This window comes from Pan troglodytes, chromosome X (genome assembly GCF_028858775.2).
Source record: "Pan troglodytes isolate AG18354 chromosome X, NHGRI_mPanTro3-v2.0_pri, whole genome shotgun sequence".
Lineage (NCBI taxonomy): Eukaryota > Metazoa > Chordata > Mammalia > Primates > Hominidae > Pan > Pan troglodytes.
Window position 1 is genome coordinate 51700523 of NC_072421.2, and position 24996 is coordinate 51725518.

A 24996-nucleotide genomic window follows, 5' to 3' on the forward strand; every position below is an offset into this window, starting at 1 on the left:
TCAATTGTTTTGATTTTCAGATCCCACAAATAAGTGAGGACATATGTTGTTTGTCTTTCTATGCCTGATTTATTTCATTTAATAAAATGACCTCTAGTTCCATTCATGTTGTTTCAAATGACAGAATCTCATTCTCTTTTATGGCTGAATAGTAGTTCATTGTGTATACGTACTCCATTTTCTTTATCTTTTCGTCTGTTGATGGACACTAAGGTTGCTTCCAAATCCTGGCTATTGTGAACAGTGCTTCAACAAAGTAGGAGTGCAGATAATCACTTTGATATATTGATATCTTATCTTTTGGGTATATATCCAGCAGTGGGATTGCTGGTTCATAAGATAGCTCTATTTTTAGTTTTTTGAGGAACCTCCAAACTATTCTCCATAGTGGCTGTACTAATGTATATTCCAACCAACAGTGTACAAGGGTTCCCTTTGCTCTACATCCTTGCCAGCATCCATTATTTCCTGTGTTTTGAATAAAAGCCACTTTAACTAGGGTGAGATGATATCTCATTGTGGTTTTGATTTGCATTTCTCTGATGATCAGTGATGCTGAGCACCTTTTCCTATGCCTGTTTGCCATTTGCATGTCTTCTTTTGAGAAATGTCTATTCAGATCATTTGTCCATTTTTAGATTAGATTTTTTTCCTACAGATCTGTTTGAGCTCATTATATATTCTGGTTATTAATCCATTGTCAGATGGGTAATTTGCAAATATTATCTCCTATTCCATTCTGTGGGTTGGCTCTTCACTTTGTTGATTGTTTTCATTGCTGTACAGAAGCTTTCTAACTTGATGTCATCCCATTTGTTCATTTTTGCTTTGGTTGTCTGTGCTTATTGGGTATTATTCAAGAAATTTTTGCCCAGAGAAATGTCCTGGAGAGTTTCCCCAATGTTTTCTTGTAGTATTTTCATAGTTTGAGGTTTTAGATTTAAGCGTTTAATCCATTTTGATTATATTTTTGTATATGGCAAGAGATAGTGGTCTGGTGTCACTCTTCTGCATGTGAATATCCAGTTTTCCCTGCACCACTTATGGAAGAGACTGTCTTTTCCCCAATGTATGTTCTTGGCATGTTTTTTGAAAATGAGTGCCCTGTAGTTGTGTGGATTGATTCTGGGTTCTCTGTACCAAAGAAGAACAAATTTGGAGAACTAACACTATCCTACTTCAAGACTTATATAAAGATACAATAACCAAGACAGTGTGTTACTGGCAAAAGAATAGAAAAATAGATCAATGGAACAGAGTAGAGAGCCCACAAATAGACCCACCCTAATATAGTCAACTCATCTTTCACAAAGGAGGAAAGGCAATTCAGTGGGGAAATTATGATCTTTTCAACAAATGGTGCTCAAAACTGCACATCCACCTGGGGAAAAAATGAACCTATACACAGACATTATGCCTTTCACAAAAATTAGCTCCAAATGGATAGTAGACATAAATATAAAATGCAAACCTATAAAACTCTTAGAAGATAGCATAGAAGAAAATTTAGGTGACCTTGGCTTGGTGATGACTTAGATACAACACAAAAACACAGTTCATAAAAGGGAAAATTGCTAAGCTGGACTTCATTAAAATTAAAATGCTCTATTCTGTAAAAAAAGATGCTGTTAAGATAATGAAAACACAAGTCAAAGACTGGGAATATATTTTTGCAATATAGTATCAAAGGGCTAGCATAAAAAATATACAAAGAATTCTTAAAACTCAACAATAAGAAAATAACAACATGATTGGAAAATTGTCAAAAGATCTGGAAAGGCTACATACTGTATGATTCCAATTATATGACATTCTGGAAAGAGCAAAACTGTAGAGACAGTGAAAAGACCAGTGCTTTCAAAGGATTCCCAGGGTGGGAAGAAGGGATGAATTGGTGGAATGTAAGTAATTTTTAGGGCAGTGAAATTGTTATTTCATGCGATAGTGTAAAGGTGAACAAATATCCTACTTTTGTCAAAAGCCATAGAAGATACAACACAAAGAGTCAACTCTAATGTAAACTATAGACTTTAGTTAACAATAATGTGTTAATATTGATTCATCAAGTGTACCATATTAATGTAAGTTATTAAAAATAAGGGAAATTGTGTGAGGGTAGAGATATATAGGAATTCTGTGTACTTTTTCTCATTTTTCTCTGTACACCTAAAACTTCTCCAAAAAATTAAATCTATTACTTTTAAAAAATATATGAAGTCATGGACTGGGAATATAAAACAATAATTCCCAAGATATTGGACATGAAGCAATGAAAGAGAGCAATCTGAGGAGATGAGAAACAAATTGAGTGACATGTATTTAAAAATTCTATTAAACATGCTCAATCTCTCCCTCAAGCTTCCTGAACATATGGAATAGTGATAATAACCATTTTAATATCCTTGTCTAGTAATTCTACCATTTGTGTCATTCTCAATTTGTTTCCATTGAATGCATTTTCTCTGCATTAACAGTTGTATTTTCCTGCTTGCTTTTATAGATAAGAACCATTTTATAGATAAGAAAACCGAGATCCCAAATGGTTTATTGACTTGTTTGACATTGGGCTCCCCATCTGTGTGCTCCTGCGGGATCCTGTACTTTGCCTACCTGTGCCCCTGTCACGTAGTGTTGAATGGAAAAAGCTATCTCTGTTTCTCACACAATACATTGGGAGATGTTAGGATCTAGAGAAAATAGGAACTTAATAGAACCAAGAGGCCTCTATTCTTCTCTCCTCATACCTTTTTGTAGCTATGAGACCTTATCTTCTCATATTGACCAGATATTGTTAATTCTGATTAGTTGAATAATAACTATTTTTATATGTCTGTAGTTTTCCTTTTTGTTCTCAGATGTGATTAAGAAATTTAGAAACTATTAATATTTTATAATTTCAGGTTTTATTTTTATGCTGGATTAGATATGAGCAGAGTGATGTTCACTCTGGGAATAATTTTCTTCCATTCCCAAAGCAAAGCCTTTTGAGTACATTGCTTGATGCTCTGTGAATTGTGAGCTTTTCCACTGTAGCCGGTGGGAGTCACATTCCCCACCCTGTGTGAGCTTAATTCTATTTAAACCTTTCAGATGGCTTTTTCCCTAACCTCTAGTAGTCTTATATGCAAACCTCTGTACCACTTACTTAAATACTCAAAGGGAAATCTCTACAAAGGTCCAAAGTTCTCACTCTGTGCAGCTCTCTCCTCTCTAACACTCTGCCTTGAAAACTGGAGCCACCTTGACTCCCCTACAATGTACTCTGCACAGGGAGACCACCAAGCTCTGCCTGGGTTGCCCTTTCCTACAGTAAACTGAGGCAGTCATGTTACTCAATTTGTTTTTGTTTCTCACCTCTTCGGATTACTCTTTCACTGCTTTATGTTCAATATCTTAGAAGTTTTCGTTTCATGTATGCTGCCTAGTTTATTTCATTGCTTCAGGGGGAAAGGTAAATCTGGTAGCCTTTTCTGCATCTTTACTGGAAATAGAATCTCATGAAATATAATTTTTAATATCCCATATTTAGCACGATCCTATTCAGACTAAGAAAAAGAAAATGGGAAAGAGAATCTTCATCAAAGATTTTCTAGAAAAGATTTTTGAATACCCAAGAAGTTATACTAAGTTAAGACGGTCACTCTTTTTCTATTGGACACTGTTGTACTTGCATGTGATCCTGAAACACTTTTTGTAGACATGCCAATCCTAACTGGGATATCTCTCTGATGCTGACAGCAAGCTCTCAGGGCCTTCTACAGGCAGGAATCTGCCACCTTGTAATGATGAGGGTTTATCTCAGAGACCATGTTGTCATAATTTGGCTTTCCCCAGCGGGTACCTTCAACTCCCTTGGGCTGTTGACAGTTCCTCCAATGTCCACTCGTGGGTGTGAAGTCAATGTTGGTTACATCTTTTACAGCCTGACCCATGAGAATAGATTTCATTCACTTCAAATCTATTATTATAAGTGAGAGACAGGAATGACATCAACCCCCCACCCCAACCTCACACCTCATGCTTGTTCCCCGTGCTTCCTACATTTGGAAGAGCATGAAGACTGCGATAGTGTCTCAGAGCCAAGTCTGAGAAACTGTGAAGGAATCTCGAAACTTGTGCCATTCAGAGAAAAACCTTGATCTCCTGGTCACGATGGGGGAGGGGAAAGATATTGGGGTAACTCACTGACAGATTTACTGCTGAGACCCAAGCAGAACCAATAAGGTCTAGATTTTTTTTGGTCCAAATATCTGGGTATAATAACATAAGTTACATTAGTAACAATATGTGACATTTGTTGACAATTTGACACATCAGGGCATGGAGCTCTGTATTCTTCCAGCACTTCACTTAAAATGCTCAATAAATTAAAAGATATGTAGTTCTATAACCATTTTATAGATAAGAAAACCGAGACCCCAAATGGTTTATTGACTTGTTTGACAATGGACTCCCCATCTGTGTGCTCCTGCTGGATCCTGTACTTTGCCTACCTGTGCCCCGTCACGTAGTGTTGAATGGAAAAAGCTATCTCTGTTTCTCACACAGTATATTGGGAGATGTTAGGATCTAGAGAAAATAGGAACTTAATAGAACCAAGAGGCCTCTATTCTTCTCTCCTCCTACCTTTTTGTAGCTATGAGACCTTATCTTCTGAATTGCTTTTTTACTTAGTTTTAATGTCAAGGAAACGTGGGGGACGGCTCCTGAGATAGTGGTTCTCAAAGTACTGCCTACACCTCAAGCTGTGTACAGTTGAGACAAAAGCTGCCTTTGAATTTTTGCTCTAACAGCAACAGTAAAAATAAAAAGAGCTCACATGCAGTATTATTTTTTAAAGGTGCATTGCCTCATTTAAGCCTCACAGAGACAATGAGTGCATGTTTTTAAACACGTTACAAATTCAGATAACAATAAGTGACAGATTTGAGGCATAAATCAAAGTAAATGAATGTCAGTTCAAAGCCCCTTTCTTCAAAATAAGTGTTTCCCAAACTGAAATGTGAGGATCATAGTAATTCTGTAAATTTAAACCCGGGATAAAGTATAAAGTTTATTTTTAAAAAGCATGTTGGTACCCTGTTGTAGTAGTTTCAGTCATCTTGAGGCTCTCTAGATAGCTATGCCTTCAGATATAAAATGTAATTTGCTTTAAAAACTATTTTTTAAAATGGCTGACTTCTCCCTAGATTTGGCAAAACAAAACAAAACAAAACATATAAGTATAGATTCAAGGAAATAAGTGAACCCCAAATTTGGTAATCCAAAGTAATCCATGCTAAAGCTCATGATATTTAAACTTCTGAAACCTCAAGACAAAAAAAAATCAAGAAACAAAGCACACGAATATGATACATTACTTATAGGGGAACATAAATTCTAGTGACGGCAGATTTCTCTTTCAAAGCATGGAGGAAAGAAGGAAGTGACATGACATTTGTTCGTGTTCTTGAAGAATAAGTTGACAAGTGCAAATTTCGTATCTGGAGATATTATCTTTCAGAAATGAAAGGAGAATAACGACATACTCAGAACAAGAAAAACTAAGATACCGTGTCACTGGCAGACCTACACTTAAAGAATGGCTAAAAGAAGCTCTTGAAATAGAAAGAAAGGCATAACTGAAAAAAGCTGGAAACATAAGAAAGGAAAAAAGAAAAAAATGAATAAATGGAAATAGGATTAAATAATATAAGCTACACTTCTCTTCATGAGCTTCTTTGATCATGCTTGACGGTTCAAGCAAAAATTATAACATTTGTTTTAGTGTTCAATCCGTGTCAGAAAGTACTTGAGACAATTATATTTTTAAAGCTAGGAAAGTGCACAGACCTAAATGGAACTTTCTATACTTCATGCAAAAGCATAAAATATCAATACCTATAGATGGTGGTTAAATATATATATCTAGAGTAGTTACTTAAAAAAAAAGATTCAAAGTGATATACCGAAACGTATTATAAAGAAATGGAAGGGGAATTCTTTTTTTTTTTTTTTTTTTTGAGATGGAGTCTGGCTCTGTTGCCCAGGCTGGAGTGCAGTGGCGCGATCTTGGCTCACTACTACAACCTCCACCTCCCGGGTTCAAGCGATTCCGGAAGGGGAATTCTAAAACGTTTCCAAGTAACTGCATCTCCAAAAAAAAAAAAAGGTCTGTAAAACTCATAAACCTTGGGTGAGACTTATGAAGATAAAAGGAGTAAGACACAAATTGGTAATATCAAGAATCAATACTGGGAGGCACATCGCTAGAGACCTTCATGCCAATAAATTGAAAATTTAGAAGTGGACAGACCAGGCAAGCTGGCTCATGCCTGTACTCCCACCACTTTGGGAGGCCGAGGCTGGTGGATCATGAGGTCAGGAGTTCAAGACCAGCCTGCCCAAGATGGTGAAACTCCGTTTCTACTAAAAATACAAAAATTAGCTGAGTGTGGTGGCGGGCACCTGTAATCCCATCTACTATGGAGGCTGAGGCAGGAGAATCACTTGAACCCTGGAGGCGGAGGATGCAGTGAGCTGACATCATGCCACTGCACTCCAGCCTGAGCCACAGAGCAAGATTCGTCTGAAAAAAAAGAAAAGAAAAAAAAAAAAGAAGTGGACAAACAGTAAAATACTTAAAATACTGAAAACTTAAAATACTGAAACCTGAGAGAATACGTTAAAACATGATTTCATCTGTAAATGCGAAATAAATGCAGTCAGTAATTAAATAATTTTGACAAAAAAATCTCTAGTCCCAGATGGTTCATAAATGAGTTCTGTCAATGCTTAATGTGAGAGATCACTCCAATACTGCACAACTTTTTCAGAGAATAGAGCTAGCGAGTACACTACCCCTTGTGTTTTACCAAGTGAACCTTGACACAGAAACTAGATAAGGATAATTTAAGAATGGCAAATTTCAAAGCAATCTGTCTCAGAAACATACATGAAAATATCACATGCAAGGTACTTGTTTAAAAAGCTAGCAATATCTTTTTATTTTTAGTTTTAGTTTTTTTTTTTTTTTTTGAGATGGAGTTTCCCTCATGTTACCTAGGCTGAAGTGCAATGGCACGAACTTGGCTCACTGCAACCTCTCAGGTTCAAGCAATTCTCTTGCCTCAGCCTCGCAAGTAGCTGGGATTACAGGCATGCGCCACCATGCTGGGTTAATTTTTGTATTTTTAGTAGAGAAGGGGTTTCACCATGTTGGTCAGGCTAGTCTCAAACTCCTGACTTCAGGTGATTTGCCCTCCTTGGCCTCCCAAAGTGCTGGGATCACAGGCGAGAGGCGCCTGGCCTCTAGCAATTTTGTTTTAAAAGATACTATAAAAGTATAAAAATGTTTGAAAAAAAGATAGTACATGATGTGATTTGGATGTGTGTGCCCACTGAAGTCTCATGTTCAATTCTAATCCATTGTGTGAAGATGGGGCCTGGTGGGAGGTGACTGGATTGTGGGGACCGAGTTCTCATAAATGGTGTAGCACCATCCCCTTGGTGCTTTTCTCCTGATAGTGAGTTATCAGGAGACCTGGTCCTTTATGTGTGTAGCACCACCTCCTAATCTGTCTTCCTCCTGCTCCAGCCTTGTATAGAGGTGCCTGCTTCCTCTTGGCCTTGGGACATGATTGTAAGTTTTCTGAGGCGTCCCCAGAAACAGAAGCCCCTATGCTTCTTGTACAGCCTGTAAAACCATGAGCCAATTAAACCTCTTTCTTTTATAAATTACCCAGTCTCAGGTATTTCTTTACAGCAGTGTGAGAACAGACTAATACGCTATATTATGACCAAGTTATATTTATTCTAGCAAAGCAAGGTTGGTTTAACATTAGAAAAGAAATGAATGTAATTCACCACTTGAACAGATTAAAGGGAAGAACTAAACTAAATGTGACCACCTCAATAGATACAAGAAAATAATTTGGTAAAAGTCATCATTCATTCATGACGAAACAACCTGTGGAAAAGACGGAATCTATGAGCCTCTCCGAGAGAGTTTCAGATGCATTGTTGCAGTTGACAGTCTTTGGAGGTATGTCACAACACCGGAATTCCTACTAGGAAGAGGTAATAAGTTTAAGCGCATGAAGACTAGAAGAAGATACTGCAAGCTAAATCCACCTAAAGTAAAGATAAAATTCAAGAAGCAAAGTTGAAAAGTGCTTGCCAATCATATCGCAGACAAAGGGTGGATTTCCCTAATAAGTAAATACCATCAGTGGATTCATTTTTTGAAAAAAGGAACTAAGCCTACTCTATTGTCATTGATAACGCTAGCTGCTGTAACAGATGAACTCCAACCTCTTAGTGGCCTAACACTATGAACATTTTTCTTGCCTACATTTTTCCAAAAGGACACAGGACTGGGGAGGGTTGGCTCTTCTTTTTGAAAACAATCTAGGACCAGGCTGACAGAAGCTCTGCCATCTTCAACACCTGGCTTCATAAGTCGCTCTGGGTGTCAACATCTTTCCAGCAGATGGGGAAGAAAGAGTAGGAGGATCTCATAGGAGGTTTTTATGAATCATGCTTGGGAGAATTGCCACTCGGGCCCACCATCCATTGCCCAGGCCTCAGTCCACCAGCCACAGTTACCTGCCAGGAGGCTGGGAAACCCCAGGAGGAAAAGAAAACAGGTCTGGAGGACAGCTAGTCAGTCTCTGTATATGTATGCCTGAACAGTTCACAGAAAGAAAAACACAAAAAGCTCCCAAATGTATATAAAACTTCCCAGCCTCACTCCTAATAAGAGAAATGGGTATCTGAACCACAATAAAATACTGTCCAGGATCTATCCTATGGACAGATATGCAAATGTTTGAAACAGACTGATTTGGTGAGGATATGGGAAGAGTCACATTCCTGCATTGTTAGTATGGGTGTAACTTGATGTAACACCTAGAGAAGGCAATTTAGCAGTATCTGTCCACATTGTGTGTGCTTTACCCCCCTCCTCCAGAAATCCTGCTGCTATGAATTTGTCCTTTGGATGTACTTGCACTTGTATGGAATGATATAACATGTTAGTTTACTCGATGCGGTATTGTCTGTAATAGCCTAAGCCTGGGCAAACCCCTGTGTCAACAGGGCACCGGCTAAATAAAGAAAAGGATATATTCGTATCAAAGGATACCATGCAGGCATGACATAGAGCAGAATGCTTTTACCTCTGTGGAGCTACACTGCATGGGTGCAAATCCTGGTTCTTCCCTCGTTTAGAAGTATTACCTACGGCAAGTAATGTCAATTGCATGTGCTCTTCGCTCCTCATGCACAAAATGAGGAAAGCACCTACTTCCCTAGGTTTTGGTGAGGATGAGTTTAATTGATTTGAAGCATTTACAGCAATGGCATAGCAAGCACGCTATAACTTTTGCCTGTATTAAGCACAGAAAGTACTCCAGGATACATTCTTTTTCTTTTCTTTCTTTTTTTTTTTTTTGACGGAGTTTTGCTCTTGTTGCCCAGGATGGAGTGCAATGGCACGATCTCAGGTCACCACAACCTCTGCCTCCCGGGTTCAAGTGATTCTCCTGCCTCAGCCTCCCGAGTAGCTGGGATTGCAGGCGTGTGCCACCATGCAAGGCTAATTTTGTATTTTTAGTAGAGACGGGGTTTTTCCATGTTGGTCAGGTTGGTCTCGAACTCCCGACCTCAGATGATCCACCCACCTCGGACTCCCAAAGTGCTGGGATTACAGGCATGAGCCACCGCACTCAGCTCCAGGAGACATTCTGAGATGGAAAAAATGCCAGGTCAACACAGCGTTTGGTATACGCCTTAATACAGAAAGAGGAGTTTGGATGATGTATATGCCTGAATACCAGTGATGTTCCTCCAGAAGGGTATCTAAAAGCCTGGTGGGAAAGAGGAGTGGCCTTTGGGAATGAGTTCTGGATGGTTCAGCAATGGAGGTGAGAAGAATCCGTTGCCTGCACATAGTTTAGAAACTTTGGAATTTTACACCAAGTGTGCATGTATCACCTATTCCATTTCTTAATCTTTGCTAAAGGAAAGAACAGAAAAGAAAAAAAAATAACAGGCTTTGGAGCTATGCAAGCCTGAATTTGTGACCCTTCTCTACTAAGCAGGTCAAACGATATAAGGAGGGACCTCATATAACAGGAGCATCTGGGGTCCACGGTTCAGAAGCAGCAAAATCTCACTTTCCTTTCTGACTCAATCTCTGTTTTGACCTCTCAGGATTTTTGTAGTTGCAATTTAATGTGGTGCTGCCTCAGTTAAGGGGACACGCATAGGGTGAGTGGAGATCCTCCCAGGTGTCCAGAGCCCTGCCCTGTGGCTTGGCATTCCCACCCTGCCCCTCCCTGCACCCACACCCAGGCCTTCTCCTGAGGGTGAAGTGCAGCAGCAGTCGCTGGGTTGGCAGAGGGAAGGGGAGTCTGAGAGGGTGGGTGGGTGATTGGGCAGCAGAGAACCTGTCCCAGTGAGGCCTGGAGGTGGTGGAAGCTGGACCACATGATAGCTGAGGCTCCAGGACCCCAGCACACACTGCACCGTTTCATCACACCTCACCTACCAAGCACAAATTCAAGGAAAGAAATAGTTAAGAATTTCAAGACAGCCACACTAAACCGCAAGCCCAGGGACCCATTCTGAGCATGGAGCCGTGTGGGACCACTTTAGTTGCAGTTTCGTGAAACTGGCCGTGCTACCACATGTTACTTGTGTGCAATGACCTAACTTCTCTGTGGCCTCAGTTTCCTCATCAGTGATATAGATATTGAAAAAACCATATAGGGTTTTTGTAAGACTCAAATAACATACTACGTGCTAAGTACTTAGCAAAGCATGTGGCATGGTATAAGTCTCGACATGTCAAGTAAAATTATTGTAGGCCAGAAATAAAATTCTAAGGCTCCCAACCATCTGAGTGTTTCATAGGAAAACGTTGTAGCATTTTCATTTGCCCTTGTTCCACCTTCTCCCTGACCTGGTGGCGGCACTGCACCCAGCAGCCTGCATCCCACGTGTGGAACCCTGGTACCTGGTTCCGGAAGGAGAGAGCAGAGCTTATGCAAAAATCATGGTTTTCATTGGTTCTAACCCGTCCAGGGGCTTCCTGAAGGACAGAAGCAAAATGCTCCTCTCTGTTTGACCTAACAGGGAAGTCAGGGCAGAAAAAGCTTGGGCAACTCCTGAAAACCTTATAAGGCAAATCAAAAAACTGCAACTGCGTGAGGCAGAAACTACAGTTGAAACCTATAGCGGATAACCCAAAACCTGGCGGATACGCTGGCGGACAGGCCATTTGGGAAATTAGATCATTCGGAAGCAGTCATGTACCCTGGGGATTGTCAAAAGCCAGGTGCGTGCCCAGGATTGGATGCATGCTCAGGAAAGACCCGAGAAGACCCTAAGCTTTCACCAGCTGATCTCTGGACTCAGTCTAAACAGGAAGTGACAGCCAAGACAGAGTTGTAAGTGGCCTGGCTGAGGTTTGAAGGAGTGCTGCAGCCCAGAGCGAATCCACAAAGGCTGACAGAGGAACTTTTTGCTTTTTTTTTTTTTTTTTTTTTTTTTTAAGCTCTGGGCTGTCAAGGAAATTGCTGTCAAAATACAAGCAGAAAACAAACTAAAGGAACAGAGAGTTCAGTGGCCACACGTGACAACGAATGCAGGCTCTCCCAAAAGAGTTTGGAAAACCCTCTAGACAAATCAATGACTGCAGCTTTCAGAAATCAGCAACTGCAAATCCTGGAGAAGGTAGAGGATCTAATATTCAGTGTTACCACATTACCACAATCAAAGACCTAGTTTTCAGCAGCAACAAAAGAATCCAAAAGCCTACAAGGAAACTTGAAAGTATGGCCCATTCAAAGGAAAATTGCAAACTGACAACTCAATGGTAGTTTCTCAAAAAGAAGAGTGTTTCCTCCTGTTCATAGAGTTGGAGCTATAAAATGATATGAGGACAGAACATTCCATTGTGCTCAACATTATGAACACCATGGTGACCTTTGAGAGAGCCATTTCATTGGGATTTGGGGGAAAAGAATGAGTTGTAGGATGAATAGGTGATGAAGTAATGACAAGTGTGGAGAGCTCCAAGTTTCATTGTGAATGGAAGGAGATGAGGTAGTGGGTGCAGGGTAAAATGGAGAAGACGGAGGGTGCTTTGAGCGTTTGATTGTTGATTTTTATCATTATAAGGTTTTCATGACCAGTGCGTGATTTAGTGCTATTGGAAAGATATATTTGGAAGGACAGGTTGAAGTTGACAGGGGCAATCAGGAGAGTAAATGGATGATGGATGCTATAAGATTCCTGGGAAGATAGGAGCAGTGAGATTCAAAGCACACATTGAAGGATTACCCGGAAAGAGCAGGAGGGACGTTCTGTCATAAATGGAGGAAAGGCAACAACTTGTACCTGTACATGCAGGTAGGTGTTTACAATTGCTGGTAGGAAATGGAGAGAGTCCTTCCTGAGGTCTTGGATTTTCTCAGGAAAATAGGAGGTGCGGCCAGCTTCTGAGAGTGAGGGAAAGGAGATCAGGGGTTTCCAGAGTCGTACAGTTGTGTAATAAATGGTCATTACAGGTAGTTGGAGAGAGAGCTGGTTGGGAAAATACAGTAGACTAACTGACCCCCATATAGGGCTTGGTTGAGGTTGATGTCTACGATTGTCCGTGGTACTGGTCTCCGGACTCATCTGACTTTTCCCCAGTCTTCTGCTGTTTCTTGACTTCAGGCCTAAGTTCATCCGGTCTTTGATAAGGGAGCGTTTCTGGGTTGGATGACTGAGCAATGCTAGAGTACTCAGTTGAAGCATTAAATACAGGGGCGTGCACACATTTGCAGGTGAGGGGAGTGCACTGAGAGATAGATCTGCGTTTGAGGTGCTTGTGAAAACATCCAGGATGTACAGAAGGCAACTGGATGATTCAGTGTGGTGCTCAGCAATTACTTTCAGACCAGGAATACACGTTTGTGAATCCTCTCAACAATCAGTCAGACGAAGCCAGGAGCGTGAGTTAATTCACCCCAGGATGTAGGCAAGATAGCCTGTAAAGAGCTGGCCGAGGACCAAACCTAGGGAATAGTAACACTGAAGAACACAGGGAAACAGAAGTCCAGGAAGGAGATGGAGAGAGAAATCTCCGAGGAATAGGATAGTAACTAGGAGAAAAAGTAGAACCACAGACGTGAAGGAAGGAGGGAGGGTGATGCTGCGGAGATGTAAGGCCAGATCATAAGGGAGAGAGGAGTCCATTGGGATTCATTAGTTAGGACATCCTTGTTACCTTATGGACAGCTCGGGGTTGGGACAGCTCGGGGGCCCACGTGAATGAAGACAGACTACGTGAAATTGAAGAGTGAGGAAGAGAAGTCCAGGGTACTTCATTTAAAAGGAAATGAGGAAGAGTTTGGTAGGTAGAGCGGAAGACAAAGGAAGGTTATTTAGGTTGAAGGATACTTGAATACATTTTTAGAATCAGGAGAAGGAGACCTTAGAGAGGGAGAAAGTGAAAATGCCGGAGTGACAAACTCCATTTTTATCATTCTAATCTCTTATTCTCAGAGCAACCCTCCAGGGAAGGTAGTAGTATCGCTGTGGCAGCGATGCAGAGTTGGCAGAGGTGAGACAACTGCAAGGGAGAATTTCAGTCACTCGCCTGTGGTCACACAGCTAGTAAGTGGGATCCGGGACTTGAACACAGTTATAACTCCAAAATGGTTGCACTCACCAGGGTAACTTGTCACAGATACCTTGAACCTTGTTCTTTCTTGGAAAAAAAAAAAAAAGAAAGAAATTGACATACTAGACTCAGTACATTGTTTAAACATTTACCTTCTTAAAGAATCCTCCCCGTACTCTAGTAAGTAATATGAGTTTCACCCTTCCTGGAGTGGCTGTTAATCCCAGGCACTCAGTTGAATGTTTCATATTCATTGTTATTTAATTCCCACAATGTCATGTCAAAGTAGAAGTAATTACCTCAAAGATGAGGAAATGAAGTTTCACAGCGGTCACAGCTCTTGCCAAACTACACGTTAACCATTGATTTCTGCTTCTCATCTCCCAAAAATACATCAGGTTATCAGTGCTTTTCAAAAGTCTCAACCAATTAGTGAACATGAATGTTACTCATGTACATTTGGAAATAAATAGAGGTAAGTGTACATAAAGTGGACGATAAATGGTAGTTTTGAAAAAAGACTTTGTTGGCATATAATCCACATGCCATAATCTTCACCCATTTCAAGTGTACAATTCAGGTGTTTTTCTTTTCATTCTGCATATTCACAAGGTTCTGCAACCATCACCACAATCTCATTTTAGAACCTTATAATCACCTTGGAAAGAAGCCCCATACACATTAACAGTCACTTCCCACCCTGTTCTCCTTCTCCAAGCAAATGGAAATCAAATTTCTTAGTCCATAAGTTTACATATACTGGACGTTTTTCCAAATGGAATCACATAATATGTGGTCTTTTGTGATTTTCTTTCATGCAGCATCACGTGTTCTAGGCTCACGCATGTTATGGCATGTATCAGTATTTCATCCCTTTTTGTTGCCAAGCCACGCTCCCCTGAATGGAGAAACTAAATTCCATCCGTCAGTTCATCAACTGATGGACGCCTGCGCCACTCACAATCTTTGACCACTAGGAATAATGATACCGTGTATGTTTGTGTACAGGCTTTTGTTTGGACATAGAGTTTCATTTCTCTTTTGTAGAAAGCTAAGAGTGGACCTCCTGGGCCATATGGAAATTGTGTTTCTGGTACTGAGGAGCAGCCAAATTCTTTCAAACCAGGCTGCCCTATATGTTATAGTCCCACTAGCAGTGTATGAGGACTCCAATCTCTCCACATCCTTGTCAGCAGTTGTTATCGCCTGTCTTTTTTATTCTTGTCATCCTACTGAGTGTGAAGTGGTAGCTCATTGTGGTTTTGATTTGCATTTCCCTACTGGCTAATGATGATGGTGGGTGGCTTTTCGTGTGCCTATTGGCCATTTGTGTACTTTCTTTGGCAAAATATCTATTCAGATTCTTTGCTCCTTTTTGAATGAGGTCATCATTTGACTGTTGATTCATCAGAGTCCTTTGTATATCCTGGATACATCTATGATCAGATGCATTTCCTACGGGTCGTCTAAAACTCCACGTTATCTACTTTTTTATTTTGTTGCTTGTGCTTTGGTGTTGAATGCAGACACACACAAAAGCCTTTGCCTAAGGGAAGGTCACAACGTAAGACTTACGGAAGAGAAACGTAAGATTTAGTCTTATATTTCCTTATAAGAGTTTTATCACTGTAGCTCTTATATTTAGGTCTCTGATCTGCTTTGAGTTAATTTTTGTATGTAGTGTGAGGTAAGGTCCAATCCATTCTTTTGCGTCTGGCGGTCCCTCATCATTTTGTGAAATTACTTTCTTTCTTTATTTTTCAATTGACAAGTAAACATTGTATATATTTATGGTGTACCTCAGGATGCTTGATATCTGTATATGTTGTGGAATGGCCAAATCAAACTAATTAACATATTCCACCCTTCACATATTTATCGGTTTTTTGTTTGTTTGTTTGTTTTTTGTGGGTAGAAACACCTAAAAGCTACTGTCTTACGAATTTTCAAATAACCAATCTATTGCTATTGAGTATAACCACTATGACTTACAATAGCTCCCTTGAACTTATTCCCCCTGTCTAACAGAAATTTTCTATCCATTGCCAACACTCCCTATGCCCCCCAACCCTTAACCTCCAGTAGCCACCATTTGTACTCTCTGCTTCTATGAGTTCCAATTTTGAGACTCCACATATAAGTGAGATCACTTGCTATTTGTCTCTCTGTGCCTGGCTTATTTCACTTGACATCACATGCTCCAGGTTCATTCATGTTGCCACAAATGGCAGGATTTCTTTCCTTTTTAAGGAGGACTCATGTTCCTACCACGTACCCCACAACTTGGGGAGACAATGTGGCTCCGCCTGAGTTCCTCCTCCCGCCAGTAGGCTGAGACAGGCGTGCGGCTCGACATGTCTCTTTCTTCTGTCTTGCAGATAGCTCTCCTCCATTGCATTAGGTCCAATATCTTGGAAACCATTGTCATCTCGGTTCTTTCGTTGCTTTGCGGGGGAAGGATCAATGTGGTGTTTTTTTCCTCCAATGTAGCCAGAAATGCAATCTCCTGAAACATAGTTTTTAATATCCCATATTTAGCAAGATCTTATTCAGGTTGGCAGAAAGAAAATGGGAAAGAGAATGTTCGTCAAAGTGTCTCTAGGAAAGATTTTCCAGTGTGCAAGAAGATATACTCAGGCAAGTCGGTTTTTCCGGTGGACACCCTTGTGCCTGCATGTGATACTGGAAATACTTATTTTAGAGATGCGAGTCCTAAACAACTATCTCTGGGATGCCGGGAGCAAACTCCCTGGGTCTTCTAGAGGCAGGAATTTGCCACCTTGTGATGATGAGAGTCTATCTCAGAGACCATGCGGCTATAATTTGGTTTTCCCCAGCTGGTATCTGCAGCTCCCCCAGGCTGTTAACAATTTCTCCAATGTCCACTCCTGGGTCCGAAGTCACTGTTGCTTACATCTTTTACAGCCTGACCCATGAGAACAGCCTTCGCTCACTTCAAGTCTACTATTTAAGTGAGAGACAGTGATGGCATCAACCCCACCAACCGCACACCTCACATTGGGAAGAGCATGCAGACTGTGATAGTGGCTCAGAGTCAAGTCTCAGGAATTGTGGTGGAGTCACAGAAATTGTGGTGCCATTCCCAGAAAAACCTTGATCCTGGTCATAATAGAGGAGGGGAAAGGTATTAGGGTAACTCATTGAGGCATTTACTGCGGAGTCCCAGGCAAAAGCGATAGGGTCTAGGTCCCTTTGGTCCAAATATCGGGGCATAATGACATAAGTTATATTAGGAACAGTGGATGACATTTCTTGACAATTTGACGCATCAGGGCGTGGAGCTCTATATTCTCCTTCCAGCACTTCACTTAAAATGCTCAGCAAATTAAGATATACGTAATTCTGTCGCCGTTGTACAGATGAGGAAACCAAGGCCCAGAACGGTGTACTGACTTGTCTGACAGAGGGTGCCCTATCGCTGTGCTCCTGCAGGACCCTGTGCTTTGCTGACCCGTGCCCCCGTCACACAGTTTTGAATGGAAAAGGCTATCTCTGTTCCTCACGCCATACATTGGGAGATGACAGTGTCTAGGGAAAGTTGGAACTTAATAAGGAACTGGAAGGCCTATGTTCTTCCCTCCTCCTACTTTTTTTGTAGCTGAATTGCTTTTACGCTCAGTTTTTACATCAAAGAAATGTGGATGACGGCTCCTGAGATAGTGGTCCTGGAAGTACTGCCTACACCTCAGGCTGTGTGCAGTTAAGACAAAAGCTGCATTTGGATTTTTGCTCAAACAACAGGAAGACGAATAAAAAGGGCTCATATGCAGTAAGTGCTTATATAGGCTAGGCTCCATCATTCCTTCATGGGCATGCTCTCACTGAAGCCTCACAGAGAAGGTGAATGCAACTTTTAAAACTTGTTGCCATTTCAGGCAGGAACAAGTAGCAGAGTTGGGACACAAGCCCAGGTGGATATCCGTTCAAAGCCTCTGTCCTCAAAATAAGTGTTTTCCAAACTGTGATATGCAGGTTGTTTGTGGCCATAGACACAAGTATATTGGCACATGAAGAAACAACGTGGGGGCTCATGAAATAGCAGAACATCCAATCTACGGTCATTTCAGATTTTTATAGGAGGCCCGCGTCATGGTGGCGTGCACTGGGCAGCTGGCCACAGGATCTCGGCCAGGGATGAAGAGCTGCTTTTGATGTGAGGAGGAGATAGGGTGAAATGCGTAGAGAGTTGGATCCATGAAAACAGAGAGGGGCCAGGAAGAATGGGGCAGAAGTGCCTGAGAGCTACTTTTTTCCCCAGTCCTTACTGACCATGGTATCCAATCACCCTGGCTTTCCAACTTCTTCCTGCCACCTGCCCTCTTGGCATCCATGGGCTTGGTCCTTCCATTATCAGCGTCTCAGTTTTTTCCTCCACCAATTGAGATTAACAATAGGTGTTCTGAAAGACTTTAGTGAGAAGTAAATAAAGGAACACACGTGAAGTATTTGTGAGAGAGAGAGAGTCCTTAGGTCTATTTCATATTTTTCATTTTCAAAGGCACATGTACAAATTATGTATCACACCTGTAATCTCAGCACTCTGGGAGGCCGAGGCAGTCGGGAAGCTTGAGCTAAGGAGTTCGAGACCAGCCTGGTTCACATGGCGAAACCCCGTCTCTACAAATAATACAAGAGATTAGCGGGCTGTGGTGGCACGTGCCTGTAATCCCAGCTACTTGGGAGGCTGAGGTGAAAGGATCACTTGAGCAGGGGAGGTGGGGGCTGTAGTGAGCCGAGATCGAGCCACTGCACTCCAGCCTGGGCACCAGAGCGAATATCTGTCTCAAAAAATAAAACAAAATAATAGAAATTATGTATAATAATAAACATTTTCATTACATCTATTTCTAGTTATATTTTATGACCAGTGATATTGTCTTCCATTTGGTTTCATGCTGGGAATTTTCCTTTTTAAACACATTTCTAAGTCTTTCCTTGACGCTTGTCAGAAAGGAAATTCACCTTCTAGTCTGGAGTTCATCCTAAGATGTCATCTGAAGAGCCAGCATACAAACAAGCGGCCTTTGTGGATCGGTGCCAGATGCGCTCTTCCATTCTACTGAGAGGGGGGTGTTTCCATTCCCTTCCCTATGGTATTCTATGGAAGAGCTGAGCTACATTCTAAGAACCTCGCTTGAGCATCTTTACCCAACTCCACTTTTTGTCCATAGCCTTAAGTCCTTCTCACATTCTGTTTGACACATTCCAAACCCACTGTAAATGCTTGTGGAATGGATGAACAAGTGAACAACGGGCTTAAAAAGGAGAGGGGAAGGGACAGTCAGTGGCGTGGGGCTGAGGCAGTCCAGCATATGCAACTAGCAGGAAGTTAACGATTTCTGGTGGGGTCAGAAATACCGATGGTCCCGAAGATAATAAGACTTCTACCCTGGGCTGTGTTTGCGTGGGCATGGCCAAGGTCGGCTCCAGGACTAACCAGCCAGCCCCCTTCTGACTGTCGTCTTCCCTCCGTACCTCCAGTCATTCATTTAGTCTGCTCTTGGTCTTGCTCAGAGATAGGAGTCAGTCACCTATTTTGTTTCCTTATTATGTCTTCAATCATACACAGCTGTACACAAAAAAATATGTGACCCGTTAAACACATCTGAGTGGCCACCATGTGGGAGAACCGAATGAAACATAACCAGCTCCCTAGGAGCCCACTGTGCCAGACTGTATGGCCACAAAAATATCTCCCATCTCTCGTGCTGTGATAAAAGTTGCCCCGTTCACACCGAGACCTGCGATTTAATCTCCCTCCCACGCTTGAATCTGAAAAGGCTGTGACTCACCTCTAATCAATAGAGTATGACACAGTTGACTCAACATGACTTCTGAGTCTTGCCTATGAGAGGTGGTGCAACATTCACCTTGGATACGGAAAAGTGCCGCTTGGAGCCTGAGTCATGAGGTCGGAAGCCTGACTACTGGGAGGCCCACCCTGCTGTGAGGAAGCCAAAGGCCACGGAGTGGTAATACGGAGGCCCTCCACTCGCCAGGCCTAGTCTTCCAGTCCTCTCCATGCAGGCACCAGGGATGTCAGTGAATGAGCCTTCAGATGGTTCCAGTCCCCAGCCAGTCAGGTTTCTGCAGCTGAGGTCCCAGACTCATGTGAAGCAAGCCATATCCACTGTGCCCTTTCTGAATTCCTGCCTCTGAAATTCCATGCATATGATACAACGCTCGTCATTGTGTGGACTCACTGTGGGGCCGTTTGTTACACAGCAAGAGGAACAGGAATGCAGGACACCCTCCCCTCCCCCCACCCCCACTCAAAGCCATTCCTCCTCCATAGAGTTAAACCCTAATCTGATGCTGGCTTAAATTATTTCACTGCCAATTCTTCATGGTTTTCCCATGTGTATGGACGCCCCTAAACAATGCAGTTTCATATTGTCTGGGTGCCTTGATAGGAGGAGTTTTGGGGGCCTGAAATTGAGAAAACAAGCATTCATGGATCAGGTAGTCAAGGCAAGGCACTGTGTTTACCCCAAGAACAAACACTCTGTTAGCTGTTAACATTCTTGAGGAAAGAGCAAGTTGAGGAATGGGGTTTAATCTACTCGATACCGGTTATACAGCGAGCAGGCGGCAGGTCCAGGATTCAAACACAGGTAGTGTGTCCCCAGAGGCCAAATGTGTAAACCCTCTGCTAATTCCCCTCATCAAAAGGTAGGGGACCCTGGGGAAGCTTTCTCTACTACAAAAGCCAGAGTCACCACCACCTTCTGAAATAATCTGAGACCAAGTACCTTCAAAAACCAAGCCTTGCCATACATAGCCAAGCCGGACTTTATAGACACACCAACACACATAGTTTCCTAGAAGGTATTTACTGATTTCTATATACTTAACACATGTACAAGACAGGTATTTCAAAGGATTAAAGAGGGCAGACAGTGCGCAGATGTCTTTCTCATTCCTGTGTGCACAGATGTCTTTCTCATTCCTGTATCCCCATCTCCTTACCCAGAGACACTTTCCAAACAACAAGCGAAATAGTAACAGCTTTCGCTGTTACAGGAAATAAAGAGTAATGAGGTATGTAACACGACCAAATCTTGAAATATATCATTAAAAAACCAGTAAATAGCATAACTCGAATCTAAGCAGTGCAAATATGAACGTCTACCTAAAACTCACAGGTGCGGGAGCGCACGCACACCATAATCAATGGAAGACTTCCTAGCACATGTTTACAAACTGGTTGTGTGTTGCCGTCCTACACACCAGAGGCAAAGCGCTGAAAACAACAAGCCTGTTCACAATAGCACCAGGAACGTACAGTACACAGGAATCATCTGCAGGTGATTTGTGACAACTGTAGGCAAAACAGTAAAAGCGAGAGATACAATGGATGGTTTGAAAAATCAGAGACACTCTTCTTCCTTATCGAATTGCAAGATTAACGTTGTACTACGCAGACAAAGGTGTGTTCAAGATTTGGATCGTAAGCGAGTTCACTGAAAACTAGCGGAGGGGAAGGGCAAATACTGGAAGGGAATCCGCGGTTTGACCAGGCCAGAAACACCTCTTTCACAGCATGGGATCTGTGCAGGTACTCGGACGCTCCCCGCAGGGCCGCCCGGGCCGCCCGGGCCGGTTTCAGGCGGGCTTGCGGCCCCAATCACTGCTCCTGTTCGCGGGGACAGGCAGGGGCTGACTGGGAGGACGTCTTGTGGATGGCCTTGTGCTCCTCGGCGGCCTCCTCCCCCGGGTCGCCACCGCCGACCTCCTCGATGACCACGCTGCGCACGGTGCCCTCGTCCAGGCAGTGCGGGGCGACGCCGTACACGCGGGGGTCAGAGACAGCTGCGTGGAAACTCTGCACCCCGCACCTGCTGCAGAAGCTGTGCAGCGCCGGGTGCGTGTTGGACCGATAGGTGACGATGCTTTCTGCGCCCTGGAGCAGCGTGAAGCGCGAGGCCGGGACGAGGAAGTGGCGGTGCTGCTTCTTCCTGCACAGCCTGCAGCTGCAATCCACGACGCGCAGATCTGCAGGGGCCCAGACCGCAAAGCGGACCGCGCCGCAGTGGCAGCCCCCGGTGTGATGCACGAGGCCCGGGTACTCGAAGGTGTCCAGCAGGACCTTGGCGGCGCCCTCGCAGCTGAGGCCCCGCAGCTTCCTGAACGTCTCCCAGCGCTCCCGCTGTGCGCCCAGGTCCAGATCCTTGGGGGACGGGGCGGGACCCGGCGGGTCCGGGGTTGGCGCGGAGGGCAGCAGGTCTCTGGGGCCCGCCTTCCGGACCCGCCGCCAGCGGCGCTTCCGTCGCCACCTACCCAGCCACCTCTTGGCCGCCGCGTGGCTCCCGACCCCGACTTGGACCCGGGGGTACTGCGCGCGGCTGGCGCCCGTGACCGCGATGGCCGCGCAGGCGGCGGGAGGATCCCCGGGCCGCTTTCGCCTGCGCCGCTGAGCAGTGGCGCGGTTCCTCACTCTGCCCATGGCGCCTGCAGCCTCCGGAGCGCGTGCCCACACCCCACCCTCATTTCCCCGTCAGTCGCTGAGCAGCCTCCTTGCCTGCGCCAGTAGGATTGGCCCCTTGTTGAATGCGATGTAAAGAGACCCTTCCCTTGACCCTATCACAACAACCTTCGCTGGCCTGAAAGGCAGTCATGAGGCGTTCAGCAAACACCTGCCGGGCACCAGATACCCTCACCTGGGCGCTGGGATGTGGAGATGCATCAGGCTTTCCAAAGCACTCACATTCATTTAGGATCAGGTGTATGCAAATACAGTCCCTAACACCTTGGGACACTTTGCTCTGACAGAAATAAGAACCAGGGGCTCTGGGAACAGAGAGGAACGCCCACACACTGTAATTGGAGGGGCGTGTGGGAGGGGCACGGAAAGACTCCTCTAAAGTCTTCTTGGGGGCTTGATTCTTTTATTCGGCTGTAGCGTTTTATTTTTCTTGTAATTTTCGTTGCGATGAAGTCCTCTTTACCTAATGTTGACATACCTACTTCTGCTGTTTTAATTAATGTTTACCTGATGTGACTTTTCCCACCCGTTGTATCCTTTTCATTTACCCAGGGCGACCGAAGTGGAACTGAGTTTCATATAAACATGGGATAATCAGACCGTGTTTCTCACTGACTCTGCCAGTATCTACCTTTTCATACATGTTTCTAGTTCATTTCCATGATCTCTGGGCTAGTGTTTAGGTCCACAGAGTTATTGTTTGTTTTCTTTTGTTTCCTCCGTGTCTCGGCTAACCGAGACCTCCTTTTTTTGCCCTTCTGTGGCTTACGTGTACACCTTGCAGGATTTATCCTGATTTCCGAAAGTGTTTTCGAGTGTTTGGCTTTGTAAAATTGTCTCAGTGGTTGCTCTGGGATTTTCAGTGTGCATATGTGACTTACCACAGGCTCCTGGTATCCAGTTCTCATCACTTCCATTAAAGTGTAGAAGCATCAGCCCCTTTTAGCCCCTCTGCCTTCCTGCTTATAGACAACGTTGTCTGGAGTATCGGATGGTTTCATAGTTTTTGCTTTAATCGTCAAACATGACTTCCACAATTCACAAGGAAAACGGTGGCTTAGTGTTTGTCCCCTAAGGGTGTTTTTTCTACTGGTCTTGACTCCTTTCTGATAGATACTTCCAGAGGCCATCTTTTATTCTTTCCTCTTTTGTTTCAAGCACCTACTCTAGCCATTCTTTCACCGTGGGTCTGCTCGTGACAAAATGCTTTCCTTTACCTGAGAATGTCTTGATTTCCCCTTCGTCCATGAAGGATGGTATCACTGGATACAAAATTCACAGCTGACAGGACTTTTGTTCAACATCTGAAACTTTTCGGGACACTTCCTGATGACCGCCACTGGTCAGAGGAGACATTTGCCCTCATTGAAACTGGTGTTCTCCTATAATCAATGAACCACTTCGGTCTTGCTGCTTTCAGTGATTTTATCAGCTTCAAAAACTGACTATGATGCGTGTGTTGGTGTGAATTGCTTTGTGGTTGTCTTATCTGAAGTTTGCTCATTTTCCAGAATCTATGGGTTTATGGTTTTCACTAAAATTTGGATATTTTCAGCCTTCTTTTCTTATACTCCTCTTTCAGTCCACTCTCTACTTTTGGTACTCCAGTCGTAGGGATATTGGAACTTTGTTATTGTCCTAACTTCGCTGAGGATCCATTCAGCTTTTAATCAGTCCACGATCTCTCTCTCTCGCTCAGGCACAGTCAGTCCTATTTTCTGTTTGTTTGTTTTGTTTCTTGAGGAAGAGTCTCGCTCTGTCACCTAGGTTGGAGTGCAATGGCGCAATCTCCGTTCACTGCAACCTCTGCCTCCCGGGTTCAAACGATTCTCCTGCCTCAGCCTCCCAAGTAGCTGGGATTACAGGCGCCCACCACCACGCCAAGCTAATTTTTGTATTTTTAGTAGAGACAGGGTTTCCCCACGTTGGCCCGTGGTGATCTGCTCGCCTCGGCCTCCCAAAGTGCTGGGATTACAGGTGTAAGCCACCATGCCCGGCCGTCAGTCTTATTGATTGGGCCTCCATTACGATGATGGTATCTTTTGTCATCACAGGTCTCTTACCGAGTGCATCCAGCAATGTTTCCAAATTCTGTTATTGTTTTCGTTTTCTGTTCCATCATTTCTTTTTTATACATCTTCTACTCATTGCTGAGATTTTCCATTTTCTAGTCTGGTTCCAGACTATTTGCAATTACATAATGAAGCATTTTTATGATGGTTGCTGTAAAATGTTTGTCAGATAATGGCAACATCTGCGTCGTCTCTGTGTTGGTACCACTGGATTCTATTTCCTCATTCAAGCTGTGTTATTCCTGGTTCTTCACATGGTGGGCTATGCTCTATGGCATACAATGTATTTTGCTTGTTACTTTAGGAGTCTCTGGACAGGAGACAAATATTTGATGTTAGAAGTCAGCTACTTTCTTTAGGTTTAGCATGTAGATTCTGGTGTCCATTTTTAGGTTCTGGGATTTTTAAAAAGTTTATTTTCAGAGCATTTGCGGTGCTATTTTTGTGTGTTTGGCTTACCTGCCGACACAGCAGCCCCTACTGCTCCCTACTGGTGGTATTTGAGAGGCAGAAAAAAACTAAAGTCCACACTTTTATTCCGGGTTTCCTGCTTACTTCCTACCTAATATCATTTTTTTTTTTTCTGTTCCAAGATACCATGCAGCCTACCACACTACATTTAATCATCATACTGCCTTAGGTTCCTCTTGGCTGGCACAACTTCTCAGACTTTGCTTGTTTCCATGACCCTGAGAGTTTTCAGGGTCACTAGTGAGGTATTTTCTAGAATATCTTTTTTTTTTCTTTTTCTTTTTCTTTTCCTT

General features: G+C 43.1%; 1 protein-coding gene across 1 annotated transcript; it reads right to left on the reverse strand.

The window, feature by feature from the left end:
• Nucleotides 1–20492: 20492 nt before the first annotated feature.
• On the reverse strand, nt 20493–22448 carry LOC473612 (centromere protein V-like protein 1). Its single transcript, XM_054676289.1, has one exon. It carries the CDS (start codon nt 22119–22121, stop codon nt 21303–21305), a length of 819 nt encoding a protein of 272 aa, XP_054532264.1. The 5' UTR covers nt 22122–22448; the 3' UTR covers nt 20493–21302.
• Between the last annotated feature and the right edge of the window lie 2548 nt (nt 22449–24996).